This window comes from Triturus cristatus, chromosome 7, assembly GCF_964204655.1.
Source record: "Triturus cristatus chromosome 7, aTriCri1.1, whole genome shotgun sequence".
Classification (NCBI taxonomy): domain Eukaryota; kingdom Metazoa; phylum Chordata; class Amphibia; order Caudata; family Salamandridae; genus Triturus; species Triturus cristatus.
Genome location: NC_140590.1, coordinates 532956451 through 532975843, shown reverse-complemented (window position 1 = coordinate 532975843; position 19393 = coordinate 532956451). Strand labels below are relative to the sequence as shown.

At 45.6% G+C, this 19393-nt stretch overlaps 1 protein-coding gene across 5 annotated transcripts in view; it reads right to left on the bottom strand.

Annotated features, from left to right (window-relative positions):
• The window catches only part of RHBDF2 (rhomboid 5 homolog 2), a 381680-nt gene that overhangs the window by 32944 nt on the left and 329343 nt on the right, over window positions 1-19393 (bottom strand). For all 5 annotated transcript variants that reach the window (XM_085616914.1, XM_085616913.1, XM_085616916.1 and 2 more), the window contains exons 10-15: window positions 12461-12572; window positions 12306-12380; window positions 11429-11590; window positions 7821-7924; window positions 6565-6628; window positions 5904-5998 (exon numbers count right to left, since the gene is read on the bottom strand). In XM_085616914.1, coding sequence (XP_085473040.1) covers window positions 5904-5998; window positions 6565-6628; window positions 7821-7924; window positions 11429-11590; window positions 12306-12380; window positions 12461-12572 — 612 coding nt within the window. The remainder of the gene's footprint in view (window positions 1-5903; window positions 5999-6564; window positions 6629-7820; window positions 7925-11428; window positions 11591-12305; window positions 12381-12460; window positions 12573-19393) is intronic.

The window sequence follows — 19393 nt, the reverse complement described above, 5'->3', positions numbered from 1 at the left end:
CGCTGCGAGGGAGGAGCACAGGGATGTTTTTCATGTAGATAAGGAGGGTTGACTAAAACCCTATTTGAGCGTGGTGTGTATGGTGTGATGTGCAGTGCTAAAGTGAATGTGGTTAAAACTGGCTACAGGGCTAGCTATGTAGCAACTTTAATCGGCTACCCTGTGATAGGATTAAAAACAAATAGCTGAAAATACAGCTGCTGTCATTAGAGGCTGCTGCATTAGTAGAAGACCAACATGTTTCGGCCTGGAGACCTGTCCAAGTGTCACGGCCTTCTTTAGGGTCGAACCTACGGCTACTGCAACATAGTACACAAATGTGCTTGCTTTTCTTCATTTACATGTATTTACATGTTGTTGTATGTAATAAACAAATTATATCCTACAGCCTTTCCTTTCACCCTCCCTGTACCCCAGGAAGATTGTCATATAAATCACTTTGCTTTTCTTTCTCTGGCTGAAAAAAGAGAAGAGTTTGTAAACATCCAATATCCGTGTTGAAAAGAATAAGCAGCAATTTGTCAGAAAACGTACCCAACATTTAACCTCTATCCTAGATGGTCAGAAAATATGACGTTGATAAAAACAGAATTGAAAGGCATCTTTATTTAATAGAGTATAATGTGCGGGTCTGGAATTAATCTAAGTGTTTATATAATTGGCTGTTTAGTTTAGTGTATCTATGTCCAGAGTCTCACAACTACACTAGCTAATAGCTAACATCTAACGCTTTGTAAAGATACCTTACTTACTTTCCACATGGAGAAAGGAAATAAAAACCTGAGACCAGAGGCCATCCATATACTTAAACAGGGGTACTCATAGTACGGCCCGCGGGCCGCCAGCGGCCTGGCAAGCCTTCCTTGGCGGTCCGCGGACCTTGCAGACATCGTACCTGTGCAAGCACCGCCGGTTGCAGCAGCGCGGAGCTATGGGGGCCGGGCGATTCTTTTAAAAGCCATTCACTTGTTAATACGGCTTTGTTGTATTTCACCTCTTCTTAGCGCCCCTGCATCTCCCCTCTGAATGAGTGGAGATGCAGGGGCGATAAGAAGAGATGAAATACAACAAAGCCTCATTAACAAGTGAATGGTCTTTAAAAGACCTGTGAAGTACTTGCGTGCGGCGGCTGTGTGCGTTCCAGGGAAGCTGACTCAGCACGGGGTGAGGTGACGGACAGGGGGGGGGGATGCAGGTGTACAACTGAAAGGGCACACAGTGACAAGAGAACTTGCCAGCTCTTAGAACACACATCCAGGACCAACCTCGTGTGGTACTTCTCCTAGATTGCTTAGATAGGGAAGCCCAGGGAAATCGAAAGCAAACTGGTGCAGCCTTCCTGCAACTTATAACTGCACACCAGCTTTCCTAGGTGACAACAACACTGTTCATATTCGTGGGCACGGCTTGTGAAACGTGCTGTACACGCGGGTTGTTTTATGCCTCTTCTCAACAACTGAATTCAAACTTTGTTAAGGGGCAAATCCCAAGAACAGACCCTTCCTGACTTCAAATGTAATATACACACCTAGTGTGAAATAACACGCAGTAACACAACAGGTCGGCGGGTACAAGAGACACTTCCGCTGGCCCCACACGCCCACATCTCACGGCAGAGCAGGGCGTCTATTTAACAGCGATGGAGCCTTCTAACGAGTCTGGGGCGAAGCAGCAAGCCATGGCACTCGACTGCCGGCTAATTGGCTGCCTCGCGTCTGTGCTTGACGGCCAGTGTGCCGTAGCTAGGAGACCGAGACATCACCACCCCCCGAGCCAGCCGGAGGACTGCGGGAGCAGAGCCGGCAGCAGGTACCAGCCGCTCCCGGCCTACACCGCGGGGCCACGGACAGCGCCCTCCAACGGCCTGCTCTGGGGCTGTGGAAGGAAGGAGGAGTGAGCTGCAGAGAATGAGTGAACTGCAGAGAATGAGTGAGCTGCAGAGCACAGGGGAGCGCCACAGATAGGAATGAGGAACTGATTGAGAGAGAGAGGGAGAGAGATAGAGAGAAGGAGGGAGACAGGGAGAGAGAGAGGGAAGGAGCGAGAGGGAGGGAGGGAGAGAGAGGGAGGGAGACAGAGAGGGAGGGAGAGAGAGAGAGGGAAGGAGGGAGACAGGGGGAGGGAGGGAGACAGGGAGGGAGACAGAGAGGGAGGGAGACAAACGCAGTGAGTGAGGCAGAGGGAGAGAGAGAGAGAGAGATAGAGGAAGAGAGAGAGGGAGAGGGAGGGAGACAGGGAGAGGAAGGGAGACCGGGAGAGGGAGGGAGAGAGAGGGAGAGAGGGAGACAGAGGGAGGGAGACAGAGGGAGGGAGACAGAGGGAGGGAGACAGAGAGAGAGGGAGGGAGACAAACAAAGTGAGTGAGACCGAGAGGGAGGGAGGGAGACTGAGAGGGAGGGAGGGAGACAGAGAGAGAGGGAGGGAGACAGAGAGAGAGGGAGGGAGACAGAGAGAGAGGGAGGGAGGGAGACAGAGAGAGGGAAGGAGACAAGAGGGAGGGAGACAGACAGACAAGAGGGAGGGAGGGAGACAGACAGACAAGAGGGAGGGAGGGAGACAGACAGACAAGAGGGAGGGAGACAGACAGACAAGAGGGAAGGAGACAAGAGGGAGACAGAGAGGGAGGGAGACAGAGAGGGAGGGAGACAAGAGGGAGGGAGAGGGAGGAAGGGTGGGAGGGACTGAGACTGAGAGAGGGAGGGAGACAGAGTGAGTGAGACAGAGGGAGACAGAGAGTGAGGGAGGGAGAGAGAAAGGGAGACAGAGGGAGAGAGAGAGAGAGAGAAATAGATAGAGAGAGGGAGACCGAGAAAGGGAGAGTAATAGAGGGAGAGTGATAGAGGGAGGGAGGGAGGGAGACAGAGATAGATAGATAGATAGATAGATAGATAGATAGATAGATAGATAGATAGATAGATAGATAGAGATGTGTGAATGCCGGGTCTGGTGGCTCAGTGGACAAAGGCGTCTGCTGCAGGGGCCTGTGTTCAACCTCATGGTCACAGTTTTTTTTTGCTCTAGCCCCGCCCCCTCCCCCTCCCCCACTGCCCCCGCCCCCACCGGTGCGGCCCTCTGCCACAAACCACACTGTAAATTTGGCCCCCGAGAGAAAGTTTGTGAGTACCCCTGGTCTATTATAAATGAGAAAGTTAGTAAGAACTGACAGAGAGAATTAAAGTTGGTCTAGGACATAATGAGTTTAGGATTGATCCCCTTTTTAGGTTGAGCCTAGCAGCGCGCATGCGCTGCTCTGCGAGGCTTTTTGTATCTACTCTGTGTGGGTCTGACTCCTCCCCCACATTGGATTGGCTTTTGCGTGTCTTTCAATAATGATAGCACTCAAATGGCTAAAGGTGGGTGCATGTCCCACTTCTTTTGAAATGATCACTCCCACGGCGTTTTGCCTCGGGAGCGAGCAGCAGCGCGCAGGGTGGCAGCTGCATTGCCTCCTTGTTTATTTCCCGCTTTGCATTAGGAGCACTCCCCCCACCCTCTGAGCACATAGACAGCGTTTCCCTCCCCCAACCATTCTGTGTGCATCGAGTGAGGCAGCACAAGCCCAGAGCACCCTCAGCAGCCAGCCTGGTAGTTTACTGGCAGGTGCAGGCTCTAATCTTTTGCTTCGTGAATGTTGAGGGTATGTAAATAATTTTATTATTGTTGCAAGTGAAATGAGTAAAAATGCAGCGTTTCCGTTCCGTCACTGCTTCGTTTTATATTTGGCTCTTTTATTATTGTCTTCCACGGAAAGAAACATGTCCTTTATCACAGAAACTACGAAAGACGAACAATGAATAATACACATCGTTTACCATAGCACACGTGCTCCTTAGTGTCGCTACCTTGAAGCCCCTCAGGGGTATGGGTGCTATGCTAAATGAGACTTGCATATAGGTGCCATGCAGAAGACGGCTTGTGCATAGGTGCAATAAGAAATGTCCCGGCTCCGGTCACGATGTGTATGGCTGTCACACCCGACTTGAGCAGAAGCTAAGAGGGCCTGCCTATCAATTGTTAACAGACGTGATAGGGTCAAGATATAACCCCTTCGCTCACAACATTCCTCCAGTCAGGAAGGCCAGACGATAGCCAAACAGGCTGCCACTGCCCGTTACCAACTCATCTCAGGAAGATCTCCTTCAGCCAAGCTAAATCGCCAGCAAGCAGCAGTCGCAGCACCCTAAAACGTGGACAGAGTTGCGTGCTGATTGCACAGCCAATAACACTTTGGAATTCTGTGTAGAGCACTAGGATTGGGTGAGGTGTCCCCTTGATTCTCTAATCCGAGGTCATTTTACAGATTTGCAGAACCTCCCGCTCCATGACAACTCATAGAAGATGTTCTGCCTAGAGATTGGTTATTAACAACTTGGAAGTTCTAAAGACATGGCCAAATGAATCCATTAAAAGATCAACAACACCTATAAGGCTGAACTCCGTGTAAGTAGCGAACAGGCGCTCACTTGAAGAGTGAGGGCATTGGGACTGGGAGAAGTATGAGTGGGTTAATGTGAAAGCATTCGGGCAGTTCAAAAGCATGTTTCATCGTTTGCGAGATGCTACAGTCCCAGACAAGCCTCTTTTAGTATTGTAGTACTGTTGTTTATTTATTTTTCCTGCTCGTGTTCCAATCTGTTACATAATTTTTAATTTATATATAGTATTCATATATTAATTATATATGCGTGCTGCATGGCAAAATACTTATAAGGTCTCAAAGGCGAGACCTATTGGCTATGCCAATGCTTGTTACTTTGTGGGAGCTGCTACATGAGGTCAAGACCACAGATTACCTAGGCTAATTCTGCCACCTCTGACAGCAGAAGCTCCTTCGTTAGTGAATCTACTGCCAAACATCCACGTTCAGTGTTAGTTGGAGAGAAGATAGTGAACATAAGATTGTTTCTGCTATATGCAGTGTATCAATATGAGGACCTCTGCTGGCACTACCACACTCAATGCTAGTTACATTAAAGATGGTGAAATATATGGGTCACTCCACCGAAAGAAGCAAGAGCAGCCTCGGAGGATGCATTTACAAATACCAACCAGATAAACTGAGAGTTGCTTTAGAGGTACAGAATCTACAGCTGACCTCGCCTTTTGTAGTGGGAGCATCGTCAACGATAATTCTCATTAAGGACAACTTTGGGTTAAACTCACCCTATGCAGTGGGAGCTAGACAGGAGATAGTGAATGTAAAGTGGACTTGGATATCCCCTTGAAGTGCAACGGAAACTGCATTAGTGATAGTAAATTCTACCACACCCATGGAATGGGAGTTATGTAACTCTAGATATTTTCTAGAGCACGGATACTCAAAGTACATCCCAGGGGGACGCTTGCATCCCTCTTGACCTTTATATGCGGCCTCTCTGACGAACAGTACATAAGCTGCTGTTTACTTTCTGAGCACTAATATTTAAAAAAATGTTAAATAAACTGGCAAGCATTTATTTGCAGGTTAAATGAAGTAACTTCTGTAGTGTCCTGCACCACTTAACTATAGATAACCTGCAAATAAATGCTTGCCCGTTTATCTAAATATTTTTTAGACCTCCTTACACAATCCCTGACCCACCCAGAACCCCCTACTGCCACAGTGCCAGCCTCAGTCACACCACAGACCATACTTTGCGGCCCCTGGGCAAATGTTTACAAGTACCCATGTTCTAGAGGTTACTTGTCCTTATTTGCAAGCTGCTTTAGATACAGATATCAGGATGACGCTACCATTCATCTTTTTCTGAGCACCACTTTCCCCCACTAGATCAGAGCAATGTTCTGCAATAGTGCTATCATCGGCGAGAAGACCATGTGGTCTGCTTTGGGGAGTGAAGGAGGGCGTTTGAAAAAAGGTCATCATTCACAATATGTGAACTCCCCATTTTCCAGTTTCTTACCTGCCCTTGGTTCCGATACAGCACGGACGCCCCGTGATGTCACAGTCCATGTGCATCAACCCTGTGAGGTTCTTTTTTGGCTCATAAGTGCAGATCTGAAGAAGAGGAAAGGGAGTAAAAAAAAAAAAGAGAGACATTAATTGAAATGTCTGTGATGGGGAGTAGCTAGTCATGCCTGTGACCTGCAGATAAGCTCCTGATTTGTTGGTGCGGGTACAGCATTGGTACTGGAGGTGACACTTCAATTCAGTGATGCAAGTCATTCCATTGGGCTGATGTGGAGGCTTCAGTTACGATACAACATACCTATTAGCCTATTTGGAGGAAATGGGAATATTTTCTGACAATGGAGAGCCTCTGTAATGCTAATAAGAGTGGAGGCACAGCTGCTGGCCATGCAAGGATTGCGCTGACAGTTTGGCTAGCATAGGGCAGCTTCAGCAGCATGTCAATCCTCTCTAGAAGGCAGGTATGAACGAGGCCACCAGCCACGTCAGACTGGTACCTTCAGTGAAGGGGGTACAAGATCCCATCAGAATGAAGACGGCTCATGGAAAGGTGGCTTTAGGAGGTGCGGATTACTCTAGGAAATGGTGCTGCGTGGAGCGGCAGAAAGTATGATGCAAAGAGACATCCCTGGTACCACTAATTTCAACCTTACCGGCCACTTGGTGATGTCATCTTCCCAGACATGTGGGACAATTGAGGCCGGCTCCTCGCACGTCCTGAAAGTGAAATACTTTGTCAGTAATAAATGAGAAGATAATGCCAGGCTTCCAACATACACCCGCTCCTGGGCTTTATCAGCTGATCTGAGAATCTCCTAATGAGAAGTGCTCCTAAGTGATGCACTCCTTTCTACCCTACAACTGCCAAATTTATCTTGTATCTCCTGCAACTGCTGGAATTGTGCCTTTTTTACTCTATCCGAACCTCTGCAAAGGCCTTTATTCCATCCCCTACCGCTACATCTTATTCCACCTGTGCCCTAATCCTTCAATACACATCCATCCAATACTCCACAGTCTCTTGCAAGGTTATAGAAATTTATCAACATAATTTGTGCCGCACTGCACACAACACAGTCCACAAGGCAGAACATGACAAAGACCAGCAAGACTCCCGGGGAAGAGGCCATAAGCCTCAAATAAATGATCCTTATAAAGGAAAAACTTTAAAATTCCAAATTTTAAGTGTCTCTAAACTATATTATTTTACAATTCACGCACCTAACCACCTGAATATTAATTTTTACTTTTTTCTCTTTTCTTTTTGAAGGCAAATCTGTGTAATGATTTTAATTAATCAAACCTAAATACATTTCAAATTTCACATCCATCCACCATTTTGCCACATTCCACGAGGGCTTTGTTCTGTTATTGCAACTGGTCACTGATACCATATCACTTAAAACTGCCTACACCAAGCCACCATTTTCCACATAGTTGAACATTCTTTGAACCCCTATTCTACAACTGCCCCACCTTATTTGCCCAAGCCCTATACCTACCTCCACTTCCCAATCCCCTAAAACTGTGCAAGCTTATCAGACATATATGCTATAAATTACTCCTGTCTCCCCCTTTCCTATTTTTATGCACCTCATACCTTACCCCCTCATTTCTCACTACACACTTTCCTCATATTTGTGTCTACTTCATCGGCTCACTATGTCTCCTACTTCAGACCCTGCAAATACTGCCAAACTTTGCCTCTAATTCCTCTACTCCCCCCTAAGCCTCTTATATTGTTCTCTTTCCTATCGAACACAGGTGCCCAGCCCTGGCATGTCCTTTACCCATGCCCATACCCTGTGCCACATACCCCAACCCAAACACAATTTCTTTGAAGAATAAAGAAGATTCATCTTCTGACAATCTGCATCTCTGGTGAGAGGTTTCATATCGGGTGGCTCACCTGGGGTCTTGGTGGCACACTGCTCCTGACGTCCGTCTATCTGTTGTAGATTCCCTGATTGGAGCATTAAACTCCGGCCACTTCACAAAGGTTGCCAAGGTCTCCTGTAGTGGAGAAATGTAGAGGTTCATCTAACAGGCATTTCCCACTGTTCACAACTGTAAAGCGCTGTGGTCTGCTCAATGTACTCTCTCTCCCAATCCTAGAAATTTCCCAAAAAACAGCTGCTCTTCCTATCTTCTTCATAGAGACCGGATCCAAGTACGCGTTTGAAGGTACTCGGAGGCAAAAACTTTTGATGAAAAGATAGGCTGGTTTCAACAAGACCTCAGTCAGTGCTGCTTAAAGCACACCACCATGTATTTGTGAGAATCCACTGGGGCGAAGAAAGCAGCTGTGTCTGTGAGGCCTTCTGGGGAATGTGCTAGCACTGTTATCTTGAGCTGGATGAGTAGCTCATCTGTTTATACCCTGCAATGGAGAGCCAAATGAATACAAGCCTACAAACCCACAGCTCCGAAACGAAGGAACTTGAATCAAATCTTCTATGAACAGGGGTCCGATTGGATTTGTTGCTGTTTTCTGGGAAGAGGTAAAATGTTAGGCAGCCCTCTCTTCACCATCCCCTTTATTTATTATCTTGATCTTAAGTGTGCTATCAGCAGCTGAAATGCCAGCAGGTTGTCATCAAAAGACAAAATAACACTACCTAAGAGGCAGAGCATCTCAACAGCAAGATCAGTAATTTAAACAACAAGAGCGTATTACACTCCTCCCTAATGACACAATGGTTAACAGGGAGATGGCAAAGCAGTCCAAGCAAAGGCCCTATCACTTGTAGGACACTGTCCTCACAGCGCGTTTGACTGAGACGCAGAATCAGCAGAAAGTCTGAGAGTTTGAGCACAAACAAAACAACAGAAGCATTAGCAGGAATAAGCTTCGATAAGATTGGCTCTGATTTACGTAATATCCAATGATCACACAGAGGACCTTAAAGTATATTCTTTACTTGTCAGGAAACCAATGTAAGGATTATTTAGCCTCTGAAAAGTGAATCAACTTCTAGAGTCTACATGCCAGTCTAATAGTCACACTCTTGATGTGTTGAATCCTCTGGGTTCTAGCTTCAGGCAGCCACAGACAAATATAATCCCATAACCCAGGCACGAAAAAAACCTCTAATCACCATTGCTTTTGACCAAAAAGAATAAAATGCAAGATTTCCAGGGGAACAAGAGTTAGACAAGATGAACCAATCAGACTGCCTAGATCCGAGCCTCAAATAAAAGGTTGCTATTTTACGAAATGCCAAGCTTTTCCACTTGTCAGGTCACAGAAGTCATGAAAACCTATCTGGGTACTTTAGAGCATGAAGCCAAAACCAATAACCAGATCTTCCATCTTCTGCTTGTTAAGTTCTAATAAAAACTGACTTTATCAAGTGTTTGCTGCAGACCACGTGTTCAGTTCTGAATATGACAATTGGCCAATGAATCTGCTGCAGGGCTGTGAGGGTGTTAGAATACTCTGCAATGTTTCCCCTCCCATGCATCCTTTATCAGGGGCAGCCCACAGAATTATACACCAACTCTAACTTGTACAAAGAGTGGCAGTATCTTGGTCAAAGCCCTAAAAAACTATGACCATGTCTTATTGTAAAGGCACAGTGTATGTCGACTATCTGTGGCGTAAAGCATTTAGATTAATGTAGAAGTTTTATGCTTTAGAAACAAACAGCGGGTAGCATGGTTTCTCAGTGACACTTCAAATCTCAGGAACTCTGTGCCTCTGACTAGTGGAGACATTTTTATCAATTCTGTATTTTAAATAGCAGTTTCAAACACCTCATATCTGGCATTATTGGGATTACAGCAGAGGGGTATAACCCACACAAGCTTCTTGTTGCCTGAGTAGGAGGAATTAGTCTAGTAGTTCGGTGTGTTTGAAGGGAGGGCTCTTTGCAAAGAAGACCATTTCACCATCATACATGGGACAGAGCTAGGATATCACAAACTCAAAAACTGAGAAATAAATATTAAATAAAAAGGGTAAATAATCTGCACAGCACAGAAACATGGGGGCAATATATAGCAACCAGATTCCCCATCCTAGAGGGGACCACGTGTACAGCAGAAAAAAAAATTTACATAATTAATTTAGCAGTCAGAATATCAAAAATAAATGGAAGCAAAAACAAGCAGCACAAATATCTGAAATAAATATCAACAGCCTAGACGAAAACTAAGCAGCCGACGCATCAGAGCAAATAGGGCAATAAAAAAATAAGCATCCGCAATATGAGAGACAATTTAAAGAAAATGCATGCAGCTACAATATCTAAAACAAGTCAGAGAAACAATCACCCTAGTTTGGTTATGATTGCATGGATGGCATAGGGTGAAAGCCATTTCCTTTGTTTCACTTCAAAACCCAGTCACCAAATGTTGCGTTGCAGCTTCAGTGAATAACGCATTGGCGATTTGTCACTGTGGGCTTGGGGTAACTAGTAAAGGATCACAAACCAACCTACCCTCTAAGGGTGAGCAGAAAGCCTCTTGATGCCTCGAGGAGGTGGAAATGTACAATTTCAACTTCGTCTCACAGACCGATGACTGGAAGTCACAAAGTGGGCTCTGGAAGTGCACAGTAAGTTAACTTAAACGTGTGCCTTAAGCACAGGGATGGTTTTAAATCAGCCTGACTCGCAACACAAAATCCTTTTCCTCCATTCATGTCATTCAACTAAATTTCTTTATCTCTTCTGCTTGCTCGGCAACACCAAGGTTCCATGGGGAGAAAGCCCTGGTCGACAATTTTTTGACTAGATGAGCAACACAGTAGATAGAAGCATTCAGTGCATTTCCGCAAAACGCTGATACTAGGGAAGGAGGACTAGCAAAAAGGATTCAATTTTGAGCTGAAGGGTTCAGGCCTTTCTGATGATTCTCAATACTTTCGGATGTTCTACTTTCGAGGAGCTGAGTGAGAAGGTGTGGGGTAGACATCATGAAGATCTTTCACAATGCTTCAGTCCCAGAGTGAGATTAATGGAATGAGGAACGACTTAAAGACATGGAAAAGTAGCCAAGTGCTCTCATTTAATGAGAGCTAGGTTGATATCACAGAGACATTAAGAGTGGCTCAAAAATAGAGACGTATACATTGGAGTAAAGAGGGTTGGGGGGAGTGAGATAGAGTCATTCAAATCTCTCAAGGAAATAAAAAGTAAAAGTTTAAAAAGTATTTGTTGGTGCACAAGCACTCTAAATTCAAGAAGCAAATCTAGAATTTGAGAACCAAGAGCACTTCTGGGCCCATTTGGATAGGGTGTCACATGCTGTAGGTCGACTGAAGGGTCCATGGAACCTAGAAATAAGATGGTATCTGCACTAACTGCGAGAAACTGGCCTTCACCCTTAGTCCACAGACTGAGCCCAATCACCGGAAAGCCCCTATCCGTACAATCAGATAACAAACGGGTGGAGGATGACCATCTGAAATGCTAACTACTAGTACTGGAAGGTCAAACATGGATACAACACTATGCTGGATAAAGAGCAGAGGATTAGTTCCAATCTGTGGCACACACTTAGAAATGGACTCACCGAGCAGTCCGCCCTCAACGTCTGCACACAGCCGGATCGGTCATTCTGAACGCAGCAGCCAGATTCACGCTCACGGTCACGCTGCCGCTGGGTCAGCTTCTCGATCTGCAAATCCCGTCGAATGCAGGGAGAGAACTTTGCCCCAAGATGGATCAAGGAGATCTGAAATCAGTCAAAACATATCAATAGTGAGGTGTGTAGGTTCCAGGGCTGGAAACCTAGGTGATGCTTGATGTAATGAATGAGGTACCTTAGAGTTGTGTGAATGTATCTTATTGTAGAGCAGTATAGGGCTCTGAAAACTCACACTGCGGTGCACTGGAAGTGCTTTATTCAGGCTCAAGTACTAGATTAGGCTAGAAGTGAATTGATAGATAGATGCAGGGCCCTAAATCTGAAAAGTGGGAGTGCTGCAGGTCAGGTACTACTTTTTCTCACCAAATAGTGGAAAGGTGCACTGTGTATTATGCAAATATTGAGAAAGGCAGTCCAGCCGAAACACGTCTATTTGCTTTAAATAAATCTTTGGAGATACCAAGAACCAAGTGAGTGCCCACTGTGCTTTTTAGATATTACACGTGAAGCCACCCTCATGATTGATGGCACCCGCCTTAAGAGTTCAGCAAGGTTGGTGGAGTTGGTGAAATAGGATATTTATATTACACCTTGTGCAAGACTTCACAATCCCGGCTTTTAATAATGTCAGGGAGATTGCCACTCTTACATTCTTCTCCCTCATCATTATCTTCCTGAATCTCCAACTTCTCTAGTCACAGCTTACCCCCATAAACCCATTAATTTGCTCACTAGTCATGTGTCCCCAACTGCCGTAGTCCAACACCCATCACACACAGAGCCAAGCACAGCCATGGCTCACCGAACTGGGTCCGATCCAGAAGTTCTCCTGTTGGATGTACTTCACGCTTTCATAGACACCTTTGTTTCTTAACACCTAGAAGCAGACAACATAGGCTGTCATGGCGGTGGCACAAGAGCACACCGAAAGCTGAACACTGCCGGCGCTTGCCTTACCAGCTCTGCTTTCACGTGTTGTGCAAATCCAATAGGTGCGATGCCATATGTGCAGATGGACAGCAGGGTGATGATCAAGTGGACGCAGGTTATCCAGTATGTGAAATATGGCCTGAGAAATGGTCGATGGAAGCAAAGCATGAAATGCAAGTAAGATGACAGCCCATCAATCCAGCAATCAAAAACTTTAGCCTCTATTAAAGGACTACATAGCTCAGCAGCGCACAGCACTGCATAGACCCCTAAATCTGAGGAACTAGTTCAAATCTTTCCTATTCTGATATATGGCAAAATGTTTTACATTTACATACAGTATCTAGGACTTTCCCTATGTCTATGCCAACATTTACAATTGCTAATATAATGTGTCATATTCTATGTGTTAAATAAAGCAGTTTTTGTTTGAAAGTAGTAAAAACTAACTGTGCTAAGAAAGTGACACACCCACAGACCATGCACGCAACCTCTGGATCATCCTGGACTCCTCTCTCTCTATGAATTGCCAAATCAATGCCATCTGACCATCCTCCTTCCACATGCTCTGTCTGCCCCACTGAGTCGAGGAAAACGGTCACCCATGCGCTCGTCAGCAGTAGACTCAACTACGGTAGCATGCTCAACGCCGGCACCACCCAAAAACTCCTAAAGAAACTACAAAACATCCAGAAAGCCTCCTCCAGACTCATCTTTAACGCCCCCCACCGCAGCCACATCACCGGTCACAAGAGACCTCCACTGGCTTCCGATCAACAAAAGAATTACCTTATAGCTCCTCATGCACGCCTACAAAGCCCTTCACGATGTTCGAACTGCATACCTCAACCACTGTCTCTCCTTCTACACTCCCACCAGACATCTAAGCTCTGCCCAACTGGCCCTGGTGACCATCCCACGGATCCCCAAGACCACGGTTGGAGGAAGATCCTCCTTCCTCGCTGCGAAGACCTGGAACTCCCTGCCTCTACACGTCAGGCAATCACCGTCTCTGCCTCAATTCAGGAAGGACTTCAAGAGATGGCTCATCGACTGAACTGCAGACCACCTCCCGTCCCCCTCAGTACCTTGAGACCCTAATGGGCGAGTAGTCATGCTTTACAAGAATCCTGATTGATTGATTTTGTTTGCCAATCACAGAGTAGTTGTAGCTTTAAGTAAAGGGAACAGTGATATTATATTGGAATACCAAGGCAGTCATCTTCGTGAGCTACATATGATTGAATGAACATGATGTCACAACTCAACCAGAAATCCGCCTTCGGATTCTTCCCTCTTGATAAGTTGGTTTGATAAACAGAATACAGGCTGTTTGATGACTAAGTTTTGGGACAGCAATGCAGGACCTTTAACTAACACCAAATTCATTCGGTACAGTGTGCGGCAGCAGATCTGTAATGAAAAGTCTCCAGTGACTGCCAGAATCCAGAGTATGGTGGTCATTGTCACAACAGATGCAGAAAAGAAATTAGGGAGATCCAAGTCCAACAACCCCCTTGTCATCCCCCACAGAGATGTGAATATGGAGTTGTGAGGGGGTGGACTTTTGGGGTGCACCCTGTGAAAGCAGTTGCCTCAGTTGGCACTGCCGTGGGACCACTGCCTGCTCTTAAAACATGTCTTTACAAAGGAGAAAGGGTCCCTGGTGGACCACTTCCCATTTGCGAAAGGGTTACCACCTACTTTAAGTAGGTGGTAAAATGCAAATGTTTTGCAACCGCATTCCAGTCACAAAAAAAAAAAATCATACGTACCACTGCGAATTGTTGTTAGGAAAGGATGCCCTTAACACACACATTCCTAATACTGAATTGCAAACCCATTTTGCAATTCGGTAATAGGTTACCGAATCGCAAAATAGGAATTTATACATAGAAACATGCTTTTTCCAATCATTAACGGCCCGATTTTGCGAATCCGGCCATTTGCGACCTAAAAAAAGCATTGTACATCTAGCCCTTTGTATCTTAGTGTCTTTTATGGGAATGCTACCTATAAATTAAACAAGGCAACAGCGCAGTTTACAGTGGTTTCAACAGTGAATGGATATACTCTATGGGGAGATGGGAACTGGATTCCCCACATTCTGGTGCATATCATTTTAAAAGTGTACACCTATAAAACAAACAATAGAAACCTGGATTCAAAAGATATGAATTAATTGCAATGCATTTGAAAAATGTTTAGTGATCATTAAGAGGCCCTGCAGGATTACGCTCTATTTTTGAGTTTTTAAGAGCGTCAGTATCAATATTCTGTATTATAAATGTGGCAGGCTGAGGATGCCTGTTTACTCCCAGAATGATCCGAAGTTTGTAGAAGATTTTGAGATGGGCTAAGATGTGGTTCGCAGTCAATGACCTAGTCTAGTATTTATCCACTATTTTGTATGGAGTGACACCTGCCATTATAAAGTCCCTACAATCCAAGAATCAGTCAGTTCTAACCAGTGGAAATACTCACTCTTCATCTTTGGACAGCATTCTTGAGGGACATTTTCGTATTGTAGCAGCACTGACAATAACCATGTCCATTTGTTGTAAATTTTCACAATCTCCCAAAAATATGTTAAAATTAGTATATTTATGCACAAGTGAAGCGAAGAGATGTAGCATTTTAATTTATGTTGTGCTTACAATTCATGTCACATCCTAGAACTTCTTGTAAGACTGTTTTTATCACTTAACAGCTTTTCCTGGATTCCTCAGAACTGTACATGTCATAGTTGGATCCAGTGCAGTGCTTAATTTGAGACAGTGATTTCCGGTGCTCGGCACCAGCACTTAAATTGTCCACACCTGCACTTATGACAGCCTGCCACATGGTGGGACTGTCTGTCTATTTTAGAGATGCGCACAACAAACTGCTGTTTATTAATTCAATATACATGAACAATTACTAATACCTGCCGCCCAAACCATTTTTACAGCAGACGAGTGCCCTGGCCCTTATTTGGTTACAAAGGAGGCACTGTTCCAGTGTCTGTTGCACATCACCCTTTTGAGTTTGCTACCATACTAGCTTTCGTTCACATGTTCATGACATGCCACGATCAGTATTTTGCGTTTGTTATTTGATATGTTCTTGGTTATCTGCAATAAAGCATTACGGACCCCCGCCGTGGTAGCTTCTTTCATGTGCTGAGGCTGTTTGGTGAGATGTAATATAAAGTGTGTGATGCGTCCCCTTGCTATACTATGTTTTTTGGGGGGGGGGGCTGCCTCTTGCCATTACTTACACTTTGCTTTGTTCCAGTTTCTTGAGACTGTGACTGGTACCTTCTAATTTCAGAGCAGAAGACAAAGTCCCCCAGAATCCTAATAGTCAGATAATACCCATGACACAGCTTCTGAGTTCCAAGACATCTTTCTTTCCCCCAGAAGTTTTACAAAATTGATATTTTGGGGAAAAACATGCTCTTTTTATACTGGACACACAAACAGACCAAAATAGATAGTGTACAATTAAACATATTCAATAATAGCGCGTGCCAGCTTTAGATGTGATAAGTGCTGTGTCACTGACTTCTTGCGGCAATTCATTCCATTTAAAACAGCTTCTGTGCCAGACACTGCACTCTCTAGCAGAGCTTACATGGCTACGCCAACGCTGGGGCAGGGTAATGGGCGATTGAGGAGCGTGGAGAGGGCGGACCGATAAACAAATGATGGTATTAAGGCCAAGCCGGCCTTTAGAAATGGTGGGAGAATATTACACCACAGGTGCAGCTTATGCTGAACGCAATTGCAAAAAACAAAGATGTGCAATGCCATTTCCCTTTGCACCCACCAATTCACGCTATTAAGGGGGTGTGAGCAAATTGCATTAACTGTAGAGAGGTATATTTTGTGCTTTCACATGAAGCTTCATAAACATGTACAAAACACAGCCAGATGTTCGCTCGCAATGCTTTCTGGTGGTCATCTGTGTAATGCTGCGTCTAACTACAGGGAGGGCCATTCTACTGTATTTGCATTGCTGATGGTGGCGAGTGGAGAATGAAAAAGACAGGGGCGCCACAGCAGGCTGGGCCAGTGCTTTCAAGTGGTCTGTGGAGCAGGAGCAAGAGTAGCCTGCACGTGAGGGAGTAGCTTCAGGGGTTTGTATGATTGAACCACGCATGCCTTTACAATGCGTCCTTAACTCATATGGCTTTACATCACATATCTCTACCATGCAATATTTTACCACGCTTGCCTTTAATACAAAAATGTCAGTATTTTGCAGGTAAGAGGCCCTCAAATACCCTTTCCCACCGTAAACCCTAAAATACCTTTGCCACTAACAAAAACCCTTACCCATGCCTAAAAATACAGTTGACACCCATATACCCCTACCTACCCTAGACCCTAAAAATACATTTGCCACCTACATACCCTTACCCACGCTAAACCATAAAAATACCCTTGCCACCAATTACCCCTATCCACCCTAAACCCTAAAAATACCCTTGCCCCCAAATACCCTCACCCAGCCTAAACCCTAAATTACTCTTGCTAATAACAAATATCCTTACCCACGCCTACAAATACCATTGCCACCCAAATACCCCTATCCACACTAAAAATACCTTTGCTACCCAAATACCCTTGCACTTTTAAACAAACTTCTCAAGACGGAATTTATTTTGGAGGGAAAAAAAAGAATGACTGCCATACCATGGGAACCTTCTCCCATGCTGTGGAGGTCAATTTTTTTCTTTTTCTTTTTTCTGTCCCTGACAGGACAGAGATACACAGAAAAAAAGGCATCCTACTGTCCACTCTAAATAGGGCAGACCATCAGATGGCTTACCTCCGGTGGAATCTACTCTGTTGTGCTGTCGGAGGCAGTTTTATAATCATAGAGTAAATTTTACTCCGTCAGCATAAAACCTGCAGTCCGTCTGATTCAAAATCAGGTGGACTGCAATTGAGTACCTGCTCGGCTCTTAATCAGTTCCAGAGGCCCACCTAATGCAAAGCAGCACTGACCCTGCTCCGAACAGCCCATCCCAACCTTGATCATCTCACCCACTCACCCTGCAACCACTGTATTTTATTAGTTGGGAAATATGAGATTCAAACCCCCTGAATCTTACTAAGCTACGCCCCTTCTTGCATGTGGTTACTCCTCATATCTTTAGTGGGATTGGAATGCAGCCTAAAGTAATTATCAGTGTCTGAAATTAATTCATGCATTCAACCCATGGCTTTGTTGTTTTTACAGTGGTCTTGTGTCAGCCAAACACTTCACAGAAGCATTGGTGATGGCTCACCAACTTGTGCAAAGCAAGTTCACTAGTAACAGTGCGAATAACGAAGTCAGCTGAAGCCAAGTGTTTAGAGCCACTGCAAAACCATTTTCTTCGAGCTCCTGGTTCCCGACCCTCCCGCAAATACGACACCACTACCCTCCATGCCCTGTAAACCGAAAGACCCAGGGAACACTGCTGCTACACCACACTCTAAGGTAGGAATGTTCTCCTGCACCAGATGCACCTTCTCCTGCACCAGTACATCCCCCACAGGGCCTCAAAGCACACCCTGACCTCTCATCACAACATAACAGAAGCGACACACAGACTTCACGGTCTACGCCTCAACACGCACTCAATGTGCAAGCATTCCAGCGAAATATGGGACCTAATCGCCACCCTCATACCAGACATAGTCTTCGTCACAGAGATCAGGCTCAACCCCACATCCACCCCAGAAATTGCCAAAGCAATCCCCGGCCAATACAAAATCACTCACCAGGACTGCAACAACAAGCCGGGAGGAGGAACATCCATCAGCCACCAAGAGACCATTTGGTGCACCATCACCACCGATAAAACCACCGCCCCCAAGGAACATCTCAACTTCAAGATCCATGCGGGTGACAAGACAACCATCAGAGGGACACTTGTATACCAATCCCCAGGCCTGCACGCCAACATTTGCGCCACCATCGCAGACTTTATTGGACCCTTAGCTTTAGACTCCAAGGACTACATCTTCCTCAGTGACCTTAATGTCCACATCATTGACCACAATGACAAAAACCCTGCACACCTTCCTGACAGTATGAGCAGCCTCGGATTCACCCCACACACACCGCAGAAGACACTCTGGACCCCATCTTCACCTTCAGCAAACGCGACAAATACAGACACATCACAGAGCTCACATGGACCGATCACTCCATCCTCCACTTCAGCATCTCCAGTCCCCACATTGCCAGCCACAAGATGACCAGCACCCTCCACCAGAGGTGGAACAAAATCTCAGAGACCAGCTGGACAGATGCCCTCAACACCTCCAACCGAGCTACTGCCATCAACCTTGAACAGGGAGTTAAGAACTTAAACGCGAGGATCACCAACTGCGCCAACAGCATCACCTCCATCAAGAGCAACACCCAGAGAAGACCCTCCAAAAAGGCCAGCTGGAATACCCAAGAACTCAGAACAGCAAAACGAGATGGCAAACAACTGGAGGGGATAGCATGCTAGCAGGGGCACCTTTTATAGGGCAGCCTTCAAGACCAACCTTAACCTCTGCCACCGCCTGCTGAGAGCAACACAGAAAAGAATCCTAGCCACATGCATCAAAACCAGCGCCAACACCACTAGGAACTTTTTGACATTGTTAAGGAACTATCCAACCCAACTGCCAGTGAAAACAACATCACAGCATACAGAACATGTGCAACAACCTTGCTGGCTTCTTCTACGACAAGATCACATCCATAAACAGAAACTTTGACCTTAACCCACACCAACGGACCTCCTCGATAGACGCGCCACTACCGCAAACAACATGAACCACCTCCTCTCCACCCTGGACACCACCTCCACCATGAAATCCATCCACTTGGTGGCTCCCACAGACCCATGCCCACACCACGTCTTCATCCTGGAAACCAAAGGATCAGCCACGAACTCGCCACCCTGCTAAACACCTTCATCACCACTGC